The following is a 24,273-nucleotide window of genomic DNA, read 5'->3' as shown; positions in this document are numbered from 1 at the left end:
TGAGGCCCTGGTCTAGGTACTGGGGAGAGAAAGAAACAAAACATAGCATACAAAAAGTCCTGCCCTCATGGAGCTGACATTCTGGTGGAGAAAGCAGACAAGAAACAAGCTACATCAATGTAATCAGTGAAATATATTGTATTGGGCTGGCCAAAAAGTCCGTTTGGTTTTTTTCTATAAGATGGCTCTAGTAGCACTTAGCTGTCTTTAACTACATTCAAAACAATTTTGTTAGATTGCATTGTGGCAGCTGTCACATCAGAGTGAATTTAAAAAAAAAACTTATCAAGCCCTGGCTGGCATAGCTCAGTGGATGGAGCACGGGCTGCAAACCAAAGCATTGCAGGTTCGATTCCCAGTCAGGGCACATGCCTGGGTTGCAGGCCATGGCCCCTAGCAACCGCATATTGATGTTTTTCTCTCTCTCTCTTTCTCCCTCCCTTCCCTCTATAAAATAAATAAAATCTTAAAAAAAAACTAGGTTTCTGAAACTTAAAAAAAAACTTATCAAAATTGGTGAATTTTTGTGTAGCCATTTTAATATTAAAGATGGAAGAAAACACAACATTTTCGGCATATTATGCTTTACTATTTCAAGAAAGGTAAAAATGCAACTGAAATGAAAAAAAAAATTTGTGCAGTGTATGGAGAAGGTACCATGACTGATCAAATGTGTCAAAAGTGGTTTGCAAAATTTTGTGCTAGAGATTTCTCACTGGACGATGTTCCACGGTCAGGTAAACCAGTTGAAATTGACAGCAATCAAATCAAGACATTAATTAAGGATACCACATGGGAGATAGCTAACATACTCAAAATATCCAAATCAATAAAGTTATTGGTGAAAATTTAAAATGTGTCTTTTATTTTATGGAAAAAAAACACATGGACTTTTTGGCCAACCCAATATGTTATATAGTAAGAAGAGCTAAATAGAAAAAAATAAATCAGGAAAGGAAAATGGATGCATGTGTATATGTATATCCACACACACACACACACACTTATGGGGGTGGTTAGGGATATGGCAGTGATGGTGACATTTTAGGTAGGGAAGCCAGAGAAGAACTCACTGACAAATGAATTTTGAATAAAGACCTGAAGGGAATAGGAAATAAAGTCCTATGGCTATGAAGGAAAGACATCCCAATTAGAGAAAACATCAAGTTTTTACAAAAGCCTTGTGGCAACGAGTGTGCCTATATTACTAAAGCAACAGAGAGAAGGATAGTGCTCCAGAACAGAAAAAGTAAGGCGACAGACAGTAACAGGTTAGTCAGGCAGGTAATGGGCTCATGTAGTACAGTATAGGGTTCTGTAGGCCATCATAAAGGTCTTCGGCTTTTCCTAAGAACCGGGTGAAATCCACAGGACTATGAGCAGGGGTGTGATGTAATCTTAATTATGTCTGGCTACTTGTTTCCCAATGCACTCTTTTTCTCCATTCCACTCTAAACATTGTCATTTCTTAGGCCCTCCTGCCTAGGCACTCCTCTCCTCACTTTCCCTCATTGATCTCACACATTCCCAGGGCCCCCTGTGCCCGCTATGCACCTAAAACTATAAGCCATACCTCTCTGCAGAGTTTCAGACCCCTCACTCAAAATGATGCCTGGGTATCTCTACTGGATAACCCACTTACATACTTCAAATTTAACATGTCCAAATTACATTTCTCCTCCATCTGCTCCCTCTCTTAGCAACCGGCACCATAACTTCACCAGGTGTTTAAGCCAGAAACTTGGCAGTCACTGATGACTCGCATCTCACTCTCCCCTTCCAATACACCCTGAGTAGGCATTCGAGTGTCAAGAACTTAGACTTTTAGGCCAGATTGCCTGGGTTTACTTCCTGGCTGTACCCGCCATTTACTAGCTGTGGGATCTTGGGCAAGTTATTTAAGCCCCTTGTGCCTCAGTTTCCTCACCTCCAAGGTGGGGATAAAAACTGTACATATGTACATCATAAAGTTGTTATGAAAACGAAATGAGTTAATTTATATAAAACATTTAGAATAGTGCCTGGCACATAGTAAGTGTTCTGTATATGTTGTATTATCAATTCTATTGCCTAATTAGCTATCAATTGTACCCTTTTGTTATACTCATTTCCCCTGCTCTAATCCAGGCCACTATAATCTCTAACTGACATTATTGTCCTGCCCTTATAACTGTTATCCTGGCCTCTACTCTGTCCTCACCCACTGGCCCTTCACACTACAAGCCAGCATGATCATTTTAAAAATACAAATTGGACCCTTGCTCAACCATTGCCTAAAAACCCCTCACAGGCTTACCAAGTCCTTGTCTCTCTGGCATTACCTCTTGTCCCTCACACACAGCATCAGCTATATAATTTGTGGGCCTGGTGTATATGAAAATCAGGGGGCCCTGTTCACAAAACAGGAAAAAAACTTTTTCCTTTCTTCCATGGACTCTCTCTTTCAACTTGTCATGGGGCTTATTATTTGCTATTTATTGGCACGTTCCCTTGAGCCCAGGGAGCAAGTGCCGGCTCCCACAGGAACCATGGGCCATGCCCTATGACTCAGTGTGGTGGATGCGTACACCTGACCCCGACTCTCTGCACCTAAGCCCAGCACCCCAGGCAGCCAACCAAGAACTTGTTCAGGGAGGCAGGACCACACATGAGCTCAAGTTCTAAGAACCCAAGACCCATTCCATTGTTCCATTAGAGTTCACATATAAAACACAAATTCAGTCCTGGCTGGGTGGCTCAACTAGTTGGAGCACTGTCTGGTGCACCAAAAGGCTGCAGGCTTGATCCCCAGTTGCCTTACATATGGGAGGCAACCAATTGATGTATCTATCTATCTATCTATCTATCTATCTATCTATCTATTTATTTATCTATCTATCTATCTCACTCTCTCTCTAAAAGCAATTAAATATGTCCTCAGGTGAGGATTTCTTTTTAAAACACAAATTCAAAGGTAAAACTATTAAGAATTTCAAGACAATAATCACAGAGCATTAAACTTCAAGCATGAGGTCCCCTTCCAAATATAAAGCTCTGTGTGGGCATGGTAGTCATATTCCCATGAAGTCAGGCCTGCTGTAAAAAGCCAGCTGGACTCTCCATGACATGTTCTTTCTGATCTCTGGCTCTTATCACACATGGTGTTTTGAATATTCCTTTCTCCCTCTTCCCTGAGACTGTGGCACCCCCACATACACTATCCCTATGTCAGCACACACCACATTGCTTTGCAACTGTTCATATAATTGCTATCTGCCTCCACTGCATTCAGCAGACAACATCTATCTTGTTCATCAGAAGTCCTCACCTTATCCATCTCCCAGTCTTGCTTTATTTATTATTCAACCCAATTCAACAAACATGCACCGGACTAGGTAACTCCTCACATCAGGAAAGCAGATGGATGAAAACCAGGCTTCTGATGGCACTGTCTCAATAATTATCACCTGGGAACAAGGGTCCTCAATGCTATTTTGCTTCCTTAGTAAAGAAGATAATTATCGCAACACCAGATTCTAAGATTAAGATGAATTATCCCCAATGTGTACATGATAGGTACTGGTACATCTTCCAGGCCAAGGCCCCACAGTGGATGATTTTATATTTTTTCCCCACACCAAAAATCAACATAGAAAGCTGAAAAATAAAATTCCACATTTTTATCCAAGAAGATGGACAGCTAACAGTGTACTTGGGGATAAGGGGAAAGGAAGATTACAAATATTACCTAGATGTTGGTAAAGTTAAAAGACGTAGAAGCCCTGGCTGGTATGGCTCACTGGATTGAATGCCAGCCTGTGAACCAAAGGGTCACCAGTTCAACTCCCAGCCAGGGCTTGTGCCTGGGTTGCAGGCCACATCCCCAGTAGGGGACACTTCAGAGTCAACCACACATCGATGTGTCTTTCCCTCCCTTCTCCTTGCTCTAAACATAAAATAAATAAAATCTTTTTTTAAAAAGGATGTATTAAATGTTTTAATGATAACCCTAACTTTGTGAGGGAGAGAATCTGTCAATGTAACCATAGACAAGAAAAGGATGGAAGGAGTAACAGAAAAGCATCCCCCCCCAAAGAAAAATGATGGCAGTATAAGTTAAATAGAAAAAAATGCAAAAGTTGAACTTTTATCGAGAAGGATATTTGATTTTTAGTGTTTATCATAATATGAATCTTGAATCTTTATATTAAACCTTTTCCCTTTGAATATGAAAAAAAAACACTATGTCACAACACTATGTAACTAGAATTTAGTGTGGGGTTGTTGGAGTCAAGTGCTATGAGAACACAAAATGGGCACTCAGTTCTTCCAGGAGTGTAGAACTGTCTGGAGCCTGGTACACGGTAGATAATCAATATTTGTTTAAGTAGCCCTGGCTGGTGTGGCTCAGTGGGTTGAGTGTCAGCCTGCAAACCAAAAGGTCACCAGTTTGGTTCCTAGTCAAAGCACATGCCTCGGTTGCGCGTCAGGTTCCCAGACAAGGGTGTGAGGGGCAGCCGATCAATGTTTCCTTTCTCACATTGATGTTTCTCTTCTTTCTCCCTCCCTTCCCCTCTCTCTAAAAACAAATAAAATCTTTTTAAAACTATTTGTTTTGGTAGGTGAATGCATAAACTCAATAAATATTAAGAATAGCCACTGCTCTCATGGAGTGGATATTCTAGATGGGGAAACAGACAGGTGGTGTCAGAACAGTTTCATAAGTGCTTTAAAGTAAATAATGAAGGGTAAAGGGATGGTGAATGAGTAAATTCAAAGCACGCAAGAAAGAACTGAGGAGAAAACTGAGCTATGAATTATACACATATTATCACATTCAATCTCCACAACAAATTCAAAGCATTCTGCACAGTATTCAGAGGCACTACAGCACAGAGGTTAAAGGTAGAGGTTTGACTTGGGAGCCAAACAGCCTGGGTTTGAATTTCACTTCTGCCACTTACTAGCTATGTGAACTTAAGCAATTTACTTAACCTTGCTGTGCTTCAGTTTCTGCATCTATACAACAAGACTATTAATAATACTCCACCCCACTGAGTTCGTATGATTAAATTAGATAAAAAAAGTAAAGATATAAGTACTTGGCACATGGTAAATATTAACTATTATTGTCATTAATATTATTCTAATTTAACAGATGAGAAATCTGAGTAACTAAATAACTCGTTGGCCATTAAAAAAGTAGTAAGTAACCCTGGCCAGTGTGGCTCAGTTGATTAAAGCATCATCCCGTAACCAAAGGGTTGCAGGTTCAATTCCCAGTCAGGGCACATACCTAGGTTGCAGTTTGGTCCCAGTCCAGATGTGTACGATCCCCAGTATGGGAACATACAGGAGGCAACCAATGGATACTTCTCTCTAGCATTGATGTTTCTCTCTCCCTTCCTCTATCTCTAAAAAGCACTGAAAAAATTATATCTTTGGGAAATGATTAAAAAAAAAACAACCCAAAACTAGTAAGTAGCAGAACAGGATAAAAATGCAGATTTGGCCCTGACCAGTGTGGCTCAGTTGATTGGGCATCATCTTGCAAAGAGAAAGGTCACCAGTTGGATCTCATGTCAGGGCACACGCCTAGGTTGCGGGTTTGGTCCCAGGTCATGGCACTTTGGAGAGGCGACCGATCAATATTTCTCTCTCCCTCACATCGATGTTTCCTTCCCTCTCTGTCTCCCTCCCTTCCCCCTCTCTCTAATAACAAATAAATAAAATCTTTTTAAAAATTCAGACCTGTATGATGCCACTATACTCCACTATATCATGGCAATATGTAACTAGAATACAGTGTGGGGTTGTGAGCAGAGTCAAGTGCTATGAGAACACAAAAAGGGCACTAAATTCTTCTAGGAGCATGGAACTGACTTGGAGGCCAAGGATTGGAGAAGCTTGAGAGGTGACAAGGTTGCTCGGGCTTATCTGCTCAACCTCTGCTCTCTGAGAGTGGCCAAAAAGCCATGTCCTATCACCACCTGTGCCCTGGAAAAAGAATATCTTCATTCACAAAGAGAAGAAAGAGCATATTTTACCATTCTTCATTATTCAAAAAATACCAGAAAAACACAAGTCAATTTCTGGTTTTCCGCAACAACCTTGACCAGGCCAAGCACAATCTACAAAAACAGGGATGGACCATCCCTAGAAGCTGAGGCCCCCCTGCCTCCCATCACACAGGACTTGAAGGAGTACAATGGACACTGAACAAGTTCCAGTGCACCAGGGTAGTTTCTTTTTGGTCTACCTAGTCCCTGACACATAAGATTGCCAATAACAGGTGTCACTAAATTCTACATGCACCAACACAATCTCTCCATATGTACTCGCATGCACAGAAACAGGTTGTAATCTCAAAAAAAAAAAACAACAACCAAACAAAAAATCCTCTTCTGATCCCTTCATTTACTGCCCCATTACTGTTACCCTGTATACCCAAACCTCTCAAAACAGAGTCATCCTTGAGTCATTTCTTTCATAGCCCCAACCCAATCCATCAGTAAATCCTATAATAAATATAGATTCAAAATCCAACCACTTTTTATCACCAGTGGCTCTGGTACAAGCCACCATTGCCTATCTACACCAGTTTCTCAAATATTAGGGGTCATCAGAAACACCTGGTGGGCTTGTTGAGCCAGATCCCTGGACCTCATCCCCTCATCCTCAATAGATCTGGAGTGCACTTCTAACAAGCTTCCAGGTGATGCAGAAGCTGCTGGTCCAGAGACCACATTTTAAGGAATAATGATCTACAGTAACCCCCAATATGCTCCTTCTTCTCTTTGTGATCTACAGTAACTCCCTGCTTCCACCCTGGTTTCTCACCTTGAGGCTGTCGTCACAATAGCCAAAACCTAAACCAGATCACAACTCTCCTTTGCTCAAAACCCTTCTGTGTTCCCATCCCACCTGGAGTGAAAACCAAGTTTTTACAACGACCCACAGGACCCTGTACCTGTGATTCTCAAACTTTAGCATGCATCAGAATCACCTGCAGGGATTATTAAAGCATAGATTCTTAAGCCCCACTGCCCGAGTTTCTAATTTGGTAGGTCTGGGATAGGATGCAAAAATTTACTTGACCAGTCTCCAGATGATGCTAATTCCTCCTTGTCCAGGGACCACACTTGAAGAGTCACTGCCCTACATGATCTGCACCACCACCACCCCCAAACCCTATCGACAGCTTCCCCTATTCTCCCTTCACCCACACTGTCCACTAGCCCGAATGGTAGCATGTCAGGTGTGCTACCCACTCAAGTCCTTTATTTTCTCTACCTGGAACACTCATACCCCCTCTTACTAGTATAGTTTCTTCTATCACTTTCCTTCAGGCCTCTGCTCATGTGTTACCCATTTATATGATTATAAAATAACCTATATACAATAGCCATGCCTCCAGCCCCGGGGGTGGCACTCTAGCTCCTGCTCACCCTGCTTTATGTTTTTCTCTATACAACTTCTTATCATTTGACACACTATATATTTACCTGCTGGTTTACTGTCTCATGTTCACTGCTGTATCCCACCCTTCCAGTGTCTAGAACCAATGCCTGGAACATAGCACATATCTATTGAGTCAGTGAGTACATAAATGAGTGAATCAATTAATAAATCCATCTTATTTTCTAGCTTGAGATAATCTAGACAGTCCATATCTTCATCTCTATCTCCTATGGTTCTTGACCCACTCCTTGGCAAACAGTAAATATCTAATGAATATGTATTGCATGAATGTTCTAGGTGATAGCCAAAACTATCTAACTATGTTCCAAGAACTATGAGAGATGCTTCACACACATTCTCTCATTAATCCTCACAACAACCATATGAAATATGGATTCTTTCTGTTTTAAAGCTAAGAAAGCAGAAGTGCAGAGCTGAAATGACCTGCCCAAAGCAATAGAGCTAGTGTGTGCAAGAACTAAGATTTTTAAGCCATGGTTTCACCACTATGCTTTTATTTCCAAAGCAGATTTTCATTTAGCTCCCATAACTCAGTCCTGGACATCATGCCTATCAGACCTTCCACTGTATCCTAAATTTTCAGGGCACTCCTCCTGGAGACACTGACCACCCATTCTTTGGTACACATTGCCATTCCAAACCTCCAGGTGAGCTGGGGCAGAAATTAATGCTACTCCAATGGTGAAGGAATAGTTCTAAATTTTGATTGTGGTAATTAAACAAATCTAGAAATGTGAAAAAACTATGTAGAACTAAATACACATACACACACACAACTATGAGTACATATAAAACTGGTAAAAATAAAATAAGATTGGTGACATTGAGCCAATGTCAGTTTCCTGGTTTTGATACTGTACTATAGTTACATAAAACACAAGGAAAACTGGGTAAATGTACACAAGCATACTCCATAAAATTTTTTGCAACTTTGTGTGAATCTATAATTATTTAAAAATAAAAATTCATTTTAAAATTATGCCACTCCAAGTTGGATGGGCATCGTCCCACAAAGGGAAATATCCCCAGTTTGATTCCTGGTCAGGGCACATGCATGGGTTGTGGGTTTGGTCCCCTGGTATGGGAGCATGTGAGAGACAACCGATCAATGTTTCTTTCTCACATTGATGTTTCTCCCCCTCTCTTTCTTCCCTTTTCCCCCTCACTAAAAATAAAAATAAAATAAATCTTTAAAAGTTATGCCACTCCAAGAGACATCCCAAGAGCCTTGACTGAGCAGGCTATCCTCTGATCCTTCTAACTATACCCTACAAGACCTTCTCCAGGGCAGGGATTCTACAGCCCATACATTATATCCAGTAAACCCTGTATATAAATGTCAGGACCTCTCTTCCCTTTGCCACATACTCCTAAAGCTGCAGGTTAGCCTTCTACTGCTTAAAATAAAAAGTGGTGTATATATTTAACAACTATCTATGTCCTTTAAAATAACAAGATGACTTTTAATGAATACACTTCAAATCCACCCTGTGGTGCATGGAGTCAGACACATGCACTCAGTGCTCATGGGAGCACGGGGAGAGCCCCACCACGGCATGTCCCAGGCCTCTTGGGAGTAATGGCTGGTTTCTGAAGAGCTCATTTATAACTAAAATGTTACCCACTTCTCATGCATTACAAATGAAATATCATGTTTTTGTTATTTTACTGTGCTATTCTAGTTTTTGGTTGTAAAGAAGGTGTGTATCAAAATATAATCATGTTCTGTTTTAAAAAAATATAATGAAAAAATAAAAAGTAGTGTAAACTTTAACCAGATGTCGCTTAGAACAAAAATATGGACTACATGTGAGTTTATATTTTCTCTATCTCCCTCAACATCTTGAAAATAGCTTAACCTGAAGAATGCTTTACACTACCTATGGTATTGTATCCTATATCAAGAGTCCAAGAGACCCAGGTTTGACAGATGGTTGAACAACTAATTTGCTGCATAATTTTGGGCAAGTTATTTAATCTCATGAGGGAAATTAATAGTTCCGAAGAGCTACTGTAAAGATTAATTGGTTATTTCTGGTTCTATGGAGAACCAGATTGTTCTTCCTATTCCTCTCACTAAGTACAGCTAAACATTTTGGACGTTATACACACAAAAAAAGTAAGGCAACTCTGAAAGATGAAGAGAAGAGGGCAACCTGATGAGGAACAGCAGAACCAGAGGTAGTAGATATCAAGAGAGACCAAATGGGGAACCTGGACTTCTACTCCCTCCTGGCATAATGAAATAATACCCACTTCCCCTGCCACTGAAGTGCAATGTTTGAGGAGACCTGCAAAAACAGAAGATACAATATCCAGAATCTCGTAACACAATACTCAAAATATTCAGGACACAATGAAAATAATCACATATCACATCAAGACCAAGGAAAATCACAATTTGAATGAGCAAAACAAAAATCAATCTCAACACTGAGATGACACAGATGTTGAAAGTATAGGACAATGATTTTAAAGATGCAATCGTAAAAATGTTTTGATGAACAATTACAAACATGAGTGAAACAAAATAGAAAGGGTAAGCAAAAATTAGAGTCTCCACAAAGAAGTAGAAGACATAGAAAAGAAACAATGGCACTTCTAGAAGTGAAAAATATAATAATTTAAATGAAAACTCATTCAATGGGTTCAACAGCAGAATGGAGACAACAGAAAAAAAATAAACTTGAAGATAGAACAAAAGAAATTACCCAAACTGAACAAAAGAAAGAAAACAGATTAAACTATGAACAACTATCTGCCAACTAACTGGACAATCAAGAAGAAATGGATAAATTCTTACCCAGCCTAAATCAAGAAGAAAATAAAATACATAGTTTTCAATGCTGAAACAACTGGAAACCCAGAATTTGGTATCAAACAAGAAGACCCTTCAGAAATTCAAGGGAAATCAAGGCATTCTCATAATACCTGGTAACTAAACAACATTGTTCTATATAATTCATAGGTCAAACATAAAATCTCTAAGAAAATTAAAAATTATATTGAACTACATGGAAAGGAAAACATATCAAAAGTCATGAGACACAACTAAATCAGTGCTAAAAGGGAAACTAATAGCACTAAATGCTTACATTTGAAAACAGAAATAGTCTCAAATCAATAGTCTAAGCTCCCACCTCCAGAAATTAGGTAAAAAGCAAAATAAACACAAAGCGAGCAAAAGGAAGAAATAATAAAGTACAGAAATCAATTAAATTGAAAACAGAAAGATGATAGTCAATGAAATGTAAAACTTACTCTCTGAAAAGATGAATAAAGCTGATAAACCTCTAACAAGTCTGACAAAGAAAAAAGAGAGTAAGATACCCAGCCTGCAGATATCAAAGGGATGGATAGTAAGAGAATAATATGAACATACTTAAATTTGACAGATGAAATAGATAAATTTCTTGGAAAGTACAAACAACTACAACATGCCCAATATAAAACAGGTAATGTGAATAGTCCTATAACTATTAAATAAATCAAATTCATAATTTTAAAACTCCCCCCAAAATTAAATAAAGATTATTAGGCAAAGAGTTTGGCATATTGACTGGCACATTAGCTAGTATGCAATAAACAAGGGCCATTATCATTTTATGTAAGTCATCACAACCCCTCTCTGGGAAATTGAGGTTGCATAGAGATGAAATCCTTTTAAAATGTAACAGAGTCAGAATTTGAACCTAGATCTAAGCCAGAATCATTTTCTTCCGAGTTTATAGTCCATGCCACAGCTATCCCCTTAGGGATGTGCCAACCAATACTTCCTTCATAGATAGGAAAACTGTAAAAGGGTGAGGTTTTGCCAAAGCCCCAGGCATCAATAATTGCTTGCCAACTAACTTTCCTCACCAGTGTAGAGAGCAGTGATTCTCAAAAGTTAGAGTGCATCAGAATCTACCTGTTTGTTAAAATATAGATGGCTGTGTCCCAGCCTAAGAATTGGCATTTTTAACAAATTCCCAGTTAATCAATCACACTTTGAGAACAGTCATGTACAGTAATGATATGTTAGCCCACTAATTCCTCAACATCAGAAGCTGTCATACTCCATAGAAAGGGAAGGAATTAAGACAGAATAATGCTCTAAATCAGTGCTTCTGAAGGTGGCCCCCACTTACCCCCTGTATCAGAAACCCTGCATGTGGAGCCTATTTATCCTGTCTTTTAATGGGTCTTCCAAGTGATTCTGATGCACACTAAAGCTTGAGAACAACTGCTCTACAAATCAAAGTGTTTTGTAAAACCCAGCCCTTTATAGTAGGAGGAATGGAGCTACACCATCTTTTCCCACTTTGGGGAACCTAGGCTTTAGAGCCAGATTATTCTAAATTCAAAACATTTAACTTAAACTAATCTCCATGAATTCCAGATTCTCATCAGCAAAACGGAATAGTCACTTTCCTTGCTATAACCTTTCCAGGAAGTAATGTGGCATTATTAACCCCTAATTAGACTTTAAGAAGCCTAGCCTATGGAAGTCATCAGAGATGTGAAAAGGTTTAAATCACTTATATGTGGGCTTAACTACTGTGAGCAACCATGAAAAGTCCACTACATTGAGTAATTTTCAATTGTGCTGAAGTATAAACTTAAATGGAACACAGTGAGCCTGGTGTGTGTGTTTGAGCAATGTACTGAGCAAGCAAGAGCAGCCATGCACCAAGGACCTGATTCTCAGCTGGGCTTCTTGTTCTCTGGCAGTCCATAAAGACAAGCATGAGAAGAGATAAAAAAAAAAAACTTTCATAAAAAAATTGAGGCAGTTAACTTGTGTCAAGGTATGCACAAAAACACAAGACTCACCACAAAAATGTGATTAAGGAGGGGCCTGGCCCATAAACCTCTTTCCATATTTGTAAAATTTGGAATTTTTAAAGGCCTCAGTGGTGTTCCTTGTAAATGTCAAGCGTCTACTGCGCAATGATGTTCACAATGTTTTTCTTGTCATTTTAATCAGCACCCATATCAAAATGCAGAACATTTCCAGAACCTCCAGTTTCCTTCATATCACAATATTACTTATAATATAAAAAAGTAGAAATAACATAAGCATCTAACCACAGAGGAAATGACGGAGTAACCGAGGACACAAACGTATGGTGGAATATCAGAAATTGAGTTTAGATGAATATTTAAGGACCTGGTAAAACATTCACATTATAATGTTATGTACGAATAAAACTCAAGTTATAAAATGGTATTTATAATACAACCACATGTTGTAAAAATATATGTTTATATTCTAAGTCAAATGATGGGAGTTAATGCAACAAAAAACTTAATAGTGGATTGTGCTAGATAGTAGACTCATAGGTGATTTTTATTTCCTTCTTTATTCTTTGTATTTTCTATAATGAGCATGTTGCAACTATACAATGAGGAAAAGTTTATAAAACATTATTTAAAAAGAAATATATAACATTCAGGTTTGAATGTGGATTGAGATAACTTATGCAAAGTCTTATCATTGGCCTGGCACATAGTAAACACTAAAAAAGCATTCATTCCTATTTCTTATTTCCAGACTGTGAAATTAGGGTCTCTATATTGTGGGCAATAGTTCACTTTACAGGTTTGATCCTACACACTTCCCACACAATCCAAAGCAAGGGCCACATGGAATAGCTCTTTACATGAAAATTCATTCACTTCATTAAAAAATGTAAGGAGGTAGGGAGAGAGCAAATTGGGTAAAGAGGGTCAACAATATGGTAACAAAAGGAAACTAGACATCTGGTGGTAAGCACACAATAGAATATACAGATATTGAATTACAATGTACAGCTGAAATTTATATAATGTTATTAACCAATATTACTTCAACAAATTTAATTTAAAAATATATTCAGCCTCTATTACATGTTTAGCACTGAAGTAGGTTCTGGGGATACCAAAAACGAAAAGATGACATGACTGCCCTCAGGTAGCTCTGGCTAATGAGTGACACAGATGTATTTATAACTAGAATATAACAAAATAATTACTTTCAATAAGGATGTATACAAAGTGCAATGGGAAGCCAGAGGGAGAAAGCCATTTATAGAGAAGTTATGTTGTTAGTTGTAAAAGAGAAGTCATTAATGAAAATAGCATGTGCAAAGAGTCACAGAAAATTTGCAAAGACAAATTTTCCCACAACTGTAAGTACTTTAGTCTTGCTGGGACATAAAGAAGAAGGGAGGAATGGTGGGAAATGAGACTAAACAAGTAGATCACAAAAGGTCTTGTCTGTCACACAAAGAAGACTAAATTTTATTCTTTAGGGGAACCACCAAAAGACTCTTAAGCAGAGTGACTTGATCAGCACTATCAAAGACATCAGGAATCCTGAAAGACATCTTATTTCCCAGTTATTTTCAGGGGTAAGGAAAAGGACCCACCTTCTATGTCTGTCCCCTTTCAAATGAAATAACATGAGGCAATAAACAGAACTCTGCACCTAGCACAAAGCGAATACTCAATAGAAATCACTAATATGAATTTGGATGTGCTGCATGTGGCAGTCCCTACTGAGAGTAGAATCTTAACAACACCAGCACCTTCACTTTGGTCTTGGGTGTGATAACAGGAACAGCTCCTTTGGAAGGGACTAGTGACAACTGAAAATTCTAGAATCTAACAACATGCAACAAGCAGGAGGAGGGTGCCATATACTGTTTTGCTGTACTCCAGTGTACAAATCCCTCTCATGGTTTTCTTTCCATAGCTGGGATTTAAGTCCCAATAATGGGATAATATTACAGTTTTATTCCACACACAAACCTCTCTGGAATCCTAGATGACAGGTGCTCATGTGCACACATGGTAAACTGGCGGGAATTCACTAGTGATTTTTTTTCCTGCTGTTTTACCCAATATCTCTTCTGCTTAATTCAATTTAGTTGGATGGTACTGCAAATAAATACTATAGAAATAAAATACTGCTACATTTCTACCTCCATTTACTGAGTGCACACAAAATGCTTCAAATAACCAGGAAGGATGTGTTAGATGTGTTTTATGGATGAAGACATTGAGGCTCAGAGAGGCAAAGCAACTTGCCCAAGGTAACCTGCCATAACAAGCTGCAAAGTCGGAACTCAAATCCATGCCGGAACTCAAATCTATGTTTGTTGGACTCAAACATATAAAAAATGTATCAGTTTCCTCCAAAGCCAGAGTGTGAAGTAAAACAAAATTGCCAGAATACAAAAATGATACTTTGTGGCTGGAAAGAAAATAGTTTCTAAATAGAAAAAGAAAAAAGAAAGATACAAAGAAAAATACTTATAGGAAAAGAGAAAGAGGAGAAATCAGGAGCCAATGACAGCTAGACGCTAGTCTGCAAGGAGGGATGGAAAAACCTGGGTCTGGGAGGTGGATTAGACTTAAATCTGTGGGAAAGAGTGGGGAAAGTTTCTGTCTGAGTGGGAACCTGAAACAGAGCTGAGAAAGAAGCGACTGAACACCTGACCACTGCACCCTGTCCCACCTGGCCTGCCTTCCTTACCTGCCATGAAACCAGTCCTGGCACATGTCACACTCGATCATGAAGCGGGTCACATCATAAGGCAGCCGGCAAAGGCAATACACCGGCACTGTGGCCATCTTCGCCTGGCCCTGGAGCGTTCTGTGGAGAGCCAGGTTCTGAGTGTCCACAGGAGTGGGAGGCAACAGCTCTTGTCCTTCCTGGACGACGGCTGGGCACAAAAAAAAAAAAAAGGAAAGAAAAGAAACACTTTTTTACAAAGTAAATCAGGTGCCCCAGGGTACCAGCCCTCAATTCACAAATGGGGAGTTACCACAGCCGGATGCAACACAAGGGGTGTGGCTGTAGGGGGCAATCTGAGAAAGTCCACCAGCCTCCAGAATAGCTTTAACAAATAAAGAAGGGCTCTATGCCCAGGAAGCTGCCCCCACCCCCTTCGGGCCCCCAGAGTCATTGAGAATTTCTCTCTGGGCTTTAGGGAAATATCTGACGCCCTTAGGGAAGCTTCTTTAATCCCTCACTGAACCCTCTCCTTGCTCAAAACCTTGCTTCCCAGAGTGCTTTTTATGATGACGCCAGAATGAGGCTGGGGGAGCCCCGCAAAAGACCCTTCTCTCTGCCCCCAAATAGGGACAAATGGAGAGAGATGAGTCCATGGATATGGACTCAGATTACTCGCAAATTATCCCGCTGCCTTCAGAAAGAACGCCGAAGCGCCCAACTCAAATCACAGTTCTGGGGTCTTGTTATAAGAACTCTCTCAATCATTCCACCCCTGACCAGTCAGGAGCATCATAACCACAACAAATGAAATAAATCTCAATTACAAAACTCATCAGCTCATCCTCTATTGCAAACATGACCGGGATCTCATCGCACCCCGAAACTAAAAAGGGTCACTTCGAACCCCCCGAAACTGACTACAATTTCCTCACACTCGCGCAACTGGGCAAGAATTTGTTTTCTTTCCACCGCCCTGAAACTGGCAGGCACCTCCTCCCAGCCCCCTCAAATTGTCGAGATCTCCCCATCGCCCAAAACTGACCAGGATCTCCTCACAGATCCAGAAACTGACAGGAATATTCTTGCAGCCCCAAAACTTACGAGAATCTCTTAACAGCTCCCAAACTGACAGGAGCCTCCTCACGCCCCCAACCTGACAAGAATGTCTACGGTCCCGAGTCCTAGAGGGACCTCCGCATCCGCAAAGCTACAGGGGTTCCAACACCCCGCGGAGCTCAGTCCCACTGAAGCGCCAGCGGCCGGGCTCGCTCCGGGACGTTGGACGCCTAGCTCCACGGAGGCTCGGCGGCAGTTCCGGCCCCACCGGCGGCGCGCGCGCCGACTTCTGGGATTGTCACAGTATCGCCGCAAACCTTGCTCGTCAGCCCCTGCGACCACCCGCTGGGTCACTCAGCCCGGCGACGCTTCCGGGCAGTTTTCTCCACAGCTCCTCCCCGGGGCCGGTCCTTAGGGCCTACTGGAGACCGTGGCTCGGGCCTAGTCCGGCGGGCACCTGGAGACCAGACAAGCGTCGTCGTCGCTGGGCCGGCAGGGGCTCGCTGCAAAAAAAAAAAAAAAAAAACAAGGAAGGAGAGGAAACGGTAGCCAATGTGGAGGAAAAATGGCCCAAAAAGTCGCCAGGAGAAGCCCGGCAGCGGTGGGAGGCAATTCCAAGTAGTCAATAAAGTTTATTCAAAACAACGAGGAAGTTGAAGCGAAGAGGGGGAGGAGATGTACGGGGTAAACAGATACCATATTGAGAGTGGCGGCGCTGCCGCAAGGAGGCGACCCTACCGCCATCTTATGAGGGCCGGGCAAGCGAAGGCCGGGCGGCTGAAGCCGGGGAGAGAGGGCTGCTGGCTCCCGCGGAACGTCATCGGGGCGGGGCGCGGCCTTGAGAAAGCGGGGCGAGACTCGGCTACTTCTGGACCCGCTTGTCAACTCTAGGTGCCCAATGCACACTGAGGACTTTGAGCTGAGAGGCGGGGAAGCCGCCATCTTAGATGAGGCGGCCGCTTGGCTCCATTTTGCGTGGGGCCGGAACGTTCCTTGGCTTCCCCCTCCGCCGGGCAAGCGGGGAATTTACCATCTCCACACATGCATTCTTCCAACCTCTCCTCCTGTGAGGGGAGGGGAGCTCTGTGACTGCAAACTGCAAAACGAAGAGGTGGCAGCGGGGTCTGGCTTCGGCCAGGCAAGAGGTGCGGTATTCACCTCGGTTCCCGTTCAGTGAGGTCCTTTGCAGACGGAGTTCTTTAACACGGTCTCCGAATCATGTATTCTTCACCCAGTGAGGGAGCTCTGTTATTATCCCCAAAATGAGGACACGGGTTTAGGGATGAGTTGCATTTCAGAGCTGGGAAATTGAACCCTACACCCTCTACTTATCCCCGGTCCTCGATCCCACGTTGCTCCATATAGCTTCTGTCAACTCCTCAGCCCTCTCAGAACTCTCTCCTCTGACCCCATTGCTTCGCTTCAGTTCAGATACAGTTCAAATACTTTCCTGCACATGTCCCACGATTGTCTGACTCACTCCGAGGATGGTGGGAGAAGAGGTTGAATGAATGGAACTCCACACACCTGCTTCAAGATGGCGCTGGTTCTCTCAGTCATTTCAGGATATTCTCCAGGAATCCTCTTAACAATTTCATTTTCTTAAAGGGTACCACACTTTAAAAAAAAAGACAATAGGTGTGTACACACCAGTTTTCTAAATGATGGTGGGTTAGGCCCTGGAGACACAATGATGAAAAGAGGAGCTCTGCAGTGAGAAATTGCCAACTAGTGCAGAAAACAAGCTTTGTAAGTAAACAATTGGAATAAACGTCCAGTAAGCATACAGATACCTTTTACAAAGTGGAAAATAAAGTTAAGAAAGTGCCTCTGCTTTCTGCTGTCGAGAAATATTTCAGAGATACTTGGAGAATACATAAAAATGAACTAAATTAGCATTGTAGATAAAAGGATCAACAAGTAGAAATGCATGGAGACACATGGGAAAACATTTTCAAAATTAATTTGAGTATTAGATTTTATCCTACAAACAATAACAAACCACTAAAGGTTTTTAAGCAAGAGCAGCTGAGCCACATTTGTGTCTTGGCCAGTGGAAAATTCAGATTTAGTGGGACGTGAAGCTTACAGAGTGTATGAAAAAGGGCTCCTTTAAAAAAAATACACAGCCCTGGCTGGTGTGGCTCAGTGGATTGAGTGCCAGCCTGAGAACCAAAGGGTTACTGGTTTGATTCCCAATTGGAGCCCATGCCTAGGTTCCCAGGCAGGTCCCCAGTAGGGGGGCACATAAGAAGCAGCCACACTTTGATGTTTCTCCCCCTTTTTTCTGCCTTCCCTTCTTTCTAAAAACAAATAAATCTTTTTTTTACAAATATATCTTTTTTTTAAAAATACCCACTTACAAATGCAAAATTAGGTTCAAAGGGTAGACAGTAAGAATATCTCTAGAAGTCATTCTGGGTAGTAACTATAAATAGAAGTTATATAGACCACATATAAATGTTAGGGTGGTCAGCAACAGGGGCTGTGAAAGAATTCACAAAGAGAAGAAAGTGCAGAGAGTAAAGGTTTTATTTTTACTTTCCCAAGGGAGGGAAAGGGCTAGGTATGGAAATATGCACCAGCACCAACACAGAGGGGTTAGGGCTTTGAGTTTTTATCGGGTAATGCAGTGGTTGTAGAGCAGGATGTTTCAGTTAGGCTACAACTTCTTTCAATATTATCTTTGGGTACAGGGTCCTGGTCGTCACTGTGGCCTGGTATGTCCTGTTTCGCAAGTTCCCAGAGCCTCTGCACCTTCAGGGTGCTTCCAGTAATTTTCTAGCCCTGAGTATAGAGGCTCATAAAACAATTAGGATCAGTCATGCTTTATAGGGTCCAGCCAGCTCTGGGAAAGAGGGCCTGAGAAAGTGGCTTTTGTCTTATTATTCCCTCCTCTGGTTTTTGCGATGAATTTATTCTTAATGACCTGGACCCATTCTGGTTCTGAGAAGCAAGGGACAAAGGTCTCTTCTGAAATTACTTCCTGCAGATTATGGATGTAGACTTCCTGTCCCTTCCTGTGGATCCCGGTATGGGTCATTAAGAGGGAGAGGGTGGAACTGGACAGCCTAAAAGGCAAGAGCTGTAGTTGGGGGTCACTTGCAAAAGAGTCTCCTAGAGCTTGGATGCTTCGTTGGATGAAAGGCATAAGGTATCTTAGAGACATGGCCCAAAAGCAACAACAAAGAGATGAGCTGCAATGGGACCTAGGAAAGGAGTCAGCCAGGGGGAAAAAAAAAACATAAAAAAACTGGACTAGATATTGGCCTTAAAAATCCCCAAAACAGAAAGGCAGAGTAGTAGGTAAATTCTGTATGGCTGACACGGTATCAGTAGCTCTCCATAATTCCAAGTCAAGGGATGAAAGAAAAAATGAAACATTAGGTTGGAAGAAAACTAGAAAATTAAGATTTAATTCAGTTTGTGGGTGACAATTAAACATTGTGATTTCTTTTTTATTTTATTTTAATCATTGTTCAATTACAGTTTTCACCTTTTTACTCCCAATCCAGCCCCCCCTCCCACCCTTCCCCACTTCCCTCCCATTACCACCCTCCCCTTAGTTTATGACCATGTGTCCTTTAAGTTTGTTCCCGTGAACCCTTCCCACTGTCCCCTTAAATTCCCTCTACTCTCTTCTGTGGGCACTGTCAGCCTGACCTCTATTTCAGTGTCTTTGGTTATATTTTGCTTGTTTCTTTGTTTTGTTGTTTAGGATCCTGTTAAAGGTGAGATCGTATGGTATTTGTCTTTCACTGCCTGGCTTGTTTCGCTTAGCATAATGCTTTCCAGCTCCATCCAAGCTGTTGCAAAGGGTAGGAGCTCCTTCTTTCTTTCTGCTGCATAGAATTCCATTGTGTAAATGTACCATAGTTTTTTGATCCATTCATTCACTGATGGGCATCTTGGTTGCTTCCAGCATCTAGCTATTGTAAGTTGTGCTGCTATGAACATTGGGATGCATAGGTTCTTTTGAACTGGTGTTTTAGGGTTCTTAGGATAGAGTCCCAGCAGTGGAATCGCAGGGTCAAAAGGCAGATCCATTTTTAGTTTTCTGAGGAAGTTCCATACTGCTTTCCATAGTGGTTGTACCAGTCTGCAGTCCCACCAACAGTGCACTAGGGATCCCTTTTCTCCACAACCTCTCCAACACTGGTTGTTTGTTGCTTTGTTTATGATGGCCATTCTGTCTGGTGTGAAGTGGTATCTCACTGTGGTTTTAATTTGCATCTCTCTGATAGCTAGCGATATTGAACATCGTTTAATGTGTCTTTGGATCTTCTGTATGTCTTCCTTGGAGAAGTGTCTGTTCAAGTCCTTTGCCCACTTTTTAATTGGATTCCTTGTCTTCTTAGAGTGCAGTCTTGTAAGTTCTTATATATGTTGGAGATTAAACCCTTGTCTGAGGTGTCATTGGCAAATATGTTTCCCCATACAGTTGGTGCTCTTTTAATTTTGATACTGTTTTCTTTAGGTGTGCAGAAGCTTTTAATTTTGATGAGGTCCCATTTGTTTATTCTTTCCTTTATGTCCCTTGCTCTAGGGGACAAGTCAGTAAAAAAGTTTCTGCGTGAAATATCTGAGATTTTCCTACCTACATTCTCCTCTAGGACTTTAATAGTGTCACGTTTTATATTTAAGTCTTTTATCCACCTTGAATTTATTTTTGTATATGGTGTAAGTTGGTGCTCAACTTTCATTTTTTTGTACGAGGCTGTCCAGTTCTCCCAACACCATTTGTTGAAGAGGCTATTTTTACTCCATTTTATGTTGCTGCCTCCTTTGTCAAATATTAATTGACCATAGAGACTTGGGTTTATTTCTGGGCTCTCTGTTCTGTTCCATTGGTCTATGTGCCTGTTTTTATGCCAGTACCAGGCTGTTTTGATTACAGTGGCCTTGTAGTATAGTTTAGTGTCGGGTATTGTGATCCCTCCTATTTTACTCTTCTTTCACAAAATTGCAGCAGCTATTCGGGGTCGTTTATAATTCCATATAAATTTTTGAAGTGTTTGTTCTATGTCTGTGAAATATGCCATTGGTACTTTAATGGGAATTGCATTGAATGTGTAAATTGCTTTGGGTAGTATGGACATTTTGATGATATTAATTCTTCCAATCCATGAACACGGTATATGTTTCCATTTGTTTGTGTCTTCCTTGATTTCTTTCCTGAGTGTTATATAGTTTCTGAATACAGGTCTTTTACCTCTTTGGTTAGGTTTATTCCTAGATATTTTATTTTTCTTTTTCCTATTTCTAATGGAATTTTTTCCTTGATCTCTGCTTCTGCTGTTTCATTCTTGGTGTACAGAAATGCCTTTGATTTCTGGATATTGACATTGTATCCCACTATTTTGCCAAATTCATTTATTAAGTCAAGCAGTTTTTTGGTAGAGTCTATAGGATTTTCTATGTATACTATCATGTCATCTGCAAACAGTGACAGTTTTGTTTCCTCCTTTCTGATACGGATGTCTTTTATTTCTTTTTCTTCTCTGATTGCTGTGGCTAAAACTTCCAGTACTATATTGAATAGAAGTGGTGAAAGTGGACAGCCTTGTCTTGTTCCTGATCTTAGTGGAAAAGATTTTAGTTTTTGCCCATTGAGTATGATGTTGGCTGTAGGTCTCTCATATATGGCCTTTATTATGTTGAGGAATGCTCCCTCTATTCCCACTTTGCCGAGTGTTTTTATCATGAATGGGTGCTGTACCTTATCAAATGCTTTTTCTGCATCAATTGATATAATCATGTCGTTTTTGTCTTTGCTTTTGTTTATGTGATGTATTACATTTACTGACTTTCGAATATTGAACCATCCTTGCATCCCTGGAATGAATCCCACTTGGTCATGGCGTATAATCTTTTTAATGTATTGTTGGATGCGGTTTGCCAGTATTTTGTTCAGGATTTTAGCATCAATGTTCATCAGTGATATTGGCCTGAAGTTTTCTTTCTTTGTTGTGTCTTTATCTGGTTTTGGAATTAGGATGATGTTGGCCTCATAAAAAGAGTTTGGGAGACTCCCATCTTTTTGGATTTTTGGGAATAGTCTGTGAAGGATAGGGGTTAGCTCTTCCTTAAATGCTTTGTAGAATTCTCCTATGAAACCATCTGGTCCAGGGCTTTTGTGTGTTGGGAATTTTTTGATTACTGCTTCAATTTCTTTTGCTGTTATTGGTCTGTTCAGACTTTCTGCTTCTTTTTCATTAAATATTGGAATATTATATTTTTGTAGAAATTTGTCCATTTCACCTAGGTTTTCAAATTTCTTGGCATACAGTTCTTTGTAGCTTTCGTACAATCCTTTGTATTTCTGTGGTATCTGTTGTAATCACTCCTCTTTCATTTCTGATTGTGTTTATTTGGGTCTTCTCTCTTTTTTTCTTGATGAGTCTGCTTAAAGGCTTGTCGATTTTGTTTATCTTTTCAAAGAACCAGCTCTTGGATTCATTGATCCTTAGAATTGTGCTTTTAGTCTCTATGTCATTTAATTCTGCTCTGATCTTGGTTATGTCCTTCCCTATGCTTGCTCTGGGCTGTTTTTGTTGTTCTTCCTTGAGTTCTTGTAGATGTAGGGTTAGGTTGTTTGTTTGGAATGTTTCTAACCTTTTTAGGTGGGCCTGTATTGCTATGAACTTCCCTCTCAGGACTGCCTTGGCTGTGTCCCATAAGTTTTGGGTTGTTGTGAGTTCGTTTTCATTTGTTTCCAGAAACCTTTTGATTTCTTCCCTAATATCATTCTTGACCCTTTCATTGTTTAATAGCATGCTATTTAATCTCCATGATTTTGAGTGTTTTTGGGGTTTTTTTTCCTTCGGGTTGGTTTCTAGCTTCAGTCCCTTGTGGTCTGAGAAAATTCTTCGTATGATTTTATTTTTCTTCAAATTCTTGAGGCTTGTTTTGTGTCCTATCATGTGGTCAGTCTTTGAGAATGTTCCATGTACATTTGAAAAGAATGTATATTTAGCTTCTTTTGGATGGAGGGCTCTGTATATACCAGTTAAGTCCATTTCATCAAGGGTATTGTTCAATGCCAGAATATCTTTGTTGATATTTTGTTTAGAAGATCTGTCCATTTTTGATAGTGGGGTGTTAAAAATCTCCCACTATAATTGTGTTGCTGTCCATATCTTTCTTGAAATCCTCTAAGATTTTCTTTATGTATTTTGGTGCTTCTATGTTGGGTGCATGTATATTTACAATATTTATGTCGTCTTGATGGATTCTTCCCTTGAGTATTATGAAGTGACCTTCTGGGTCTCTCTTTATGGACCTTTTTTGGAAGTCTATTTTGTCTGATATGAGTATTGCTGCCCCGGCTGTTTTTTCCTGTCCATTTGCTTGGAAGATTTGTTTCCAGCCCTTCACTTTCAGCCTGTGTAGGTCTTTTATCCTGAGGTGGGTCTCTTGTAGGCAGCAGATATGTGGGTCATTTTTTCTTACCCATTCAGCTATTCTATGTCTTTTGATTGGAGCATTTAATCCATTTACATTTAAGCTTATTATTGATAGGTACTTATTCATTTTCTTTTATGTATGTGTGTTCTTCTCTCTCTCTCTCTCTTTTCCTTCCCTTCCTTAAAGCAGTCCCTTTAGCATCTCCTGCAGAGCTGGTTTGGTCGAGGTGTATTCTTTTAGACTGCTTTTGTCTGGGAAGCTTCTTATTTGGACTTCTATCTTGATTGAGAGCCTTGCTGGATATAGTAGCCTTGGTTGCAGACTTCTGGTTCTCATTACCTGGAGTATTTCTTGCCATTCTCTTCTGCCTTGAAGTGTTTCCATTGAGAAGTCAGCTGTTAGCCTTATTGGGGCTCCCTTGTATGTCACTTCCTTTTTCTCCCTTGCTGCCTTTAAGATTCTCTCTTTGTCTTGAAATTTTGCCATTTTAATTATGATGTGCCTTGGGGTGGGCCTCTTTGGGTTCCTCTTGATTGGGACTCTCTGTGTTTCCTGGATTTGTGTGACTTTTTCCTCTCATCAAATTAGGGAAGTTCTCCTTCATTACTTTTTCAAATAGGTTTTCGATCCCTTGCTCTTCTTCTTCTCCCTCTGGTATCCCTATTATATGGATATTATTACGTTTCATATTGTCTTGCATTTCTCTTAATCCCTCTTCATTCTTTCTGAGCCTCTTTTCCTTTTCTTGCTCTTTCTGGATGCTGTTTTCTACTTTGTCCTCCAGCTCGCTAATCTGATCTTTTGCTTCATTGATCCTGCTTTTCATTCCTTCTACTGTGTTCTTCAGTTCAGAAATTGTATTCTTC

The 24,273-nt window shown here is 40.6% G+C and overlaps 1 protein-coding gene across 4 annotated transcripts in view; it reads right to left on the bottom strand.

Moving 5' to 3' along the window:
- The window catches only part of PHF8 (PHD finger protein 8), a 94,686-nt gene extending 77,190 nt beyond the window's left edge, over positions 1-17,496 (bottom strand). For 2 of the 4 annotated variants that reach the window (XM_045832993.1, XM_045833002.1), the window contains exons 1-2: positions 16,046-17,496; positions 14,963-15,152 (exon numbers count right to left, since the gene is read on the bottom strand). In XM_045832993.1, the coding sequence (XP_045688949.1) occupies positions 14,963-15,060 (98 nt within the window). In that variant the 5' untranslated portion in view covers positions 15,061-15,152; positions 16,046-17,496. The remainder of the gene's footprint in view (positions 1-14,962; positions 15,153-16,045) is intronic. The other 2 variants (XM_045832977.1, XM_045832985.1) reach the window with 2 other exon arrangements.
- Positions 17,497-24,273: the final 6,777 nt, after the last annotated feature.

This window comes from Phyllostomus hastatus, unplaced genomic scaffold (genome assembly GCF_019186645.2).
Source record: "Phyllostomus hastatus isolate PE091 unplaced genomic scaffold, TTU_PhHast_1.1 phas_contig_10, whole genome shotgun sequence".
In the NCBI taxonomy this organism is placed as follows: Eukaryota; Metazoa; Chordata; class Mammalia; order Chiroptera; family Phyllostomidae; genus Phyllostomus; species Phyllostomus hastatus.
The sequence above is the reverse complement of the archived record's forward strand: the minus strand, read 5'-3'. Positions and strand labels throughout refer to the sequence as shown.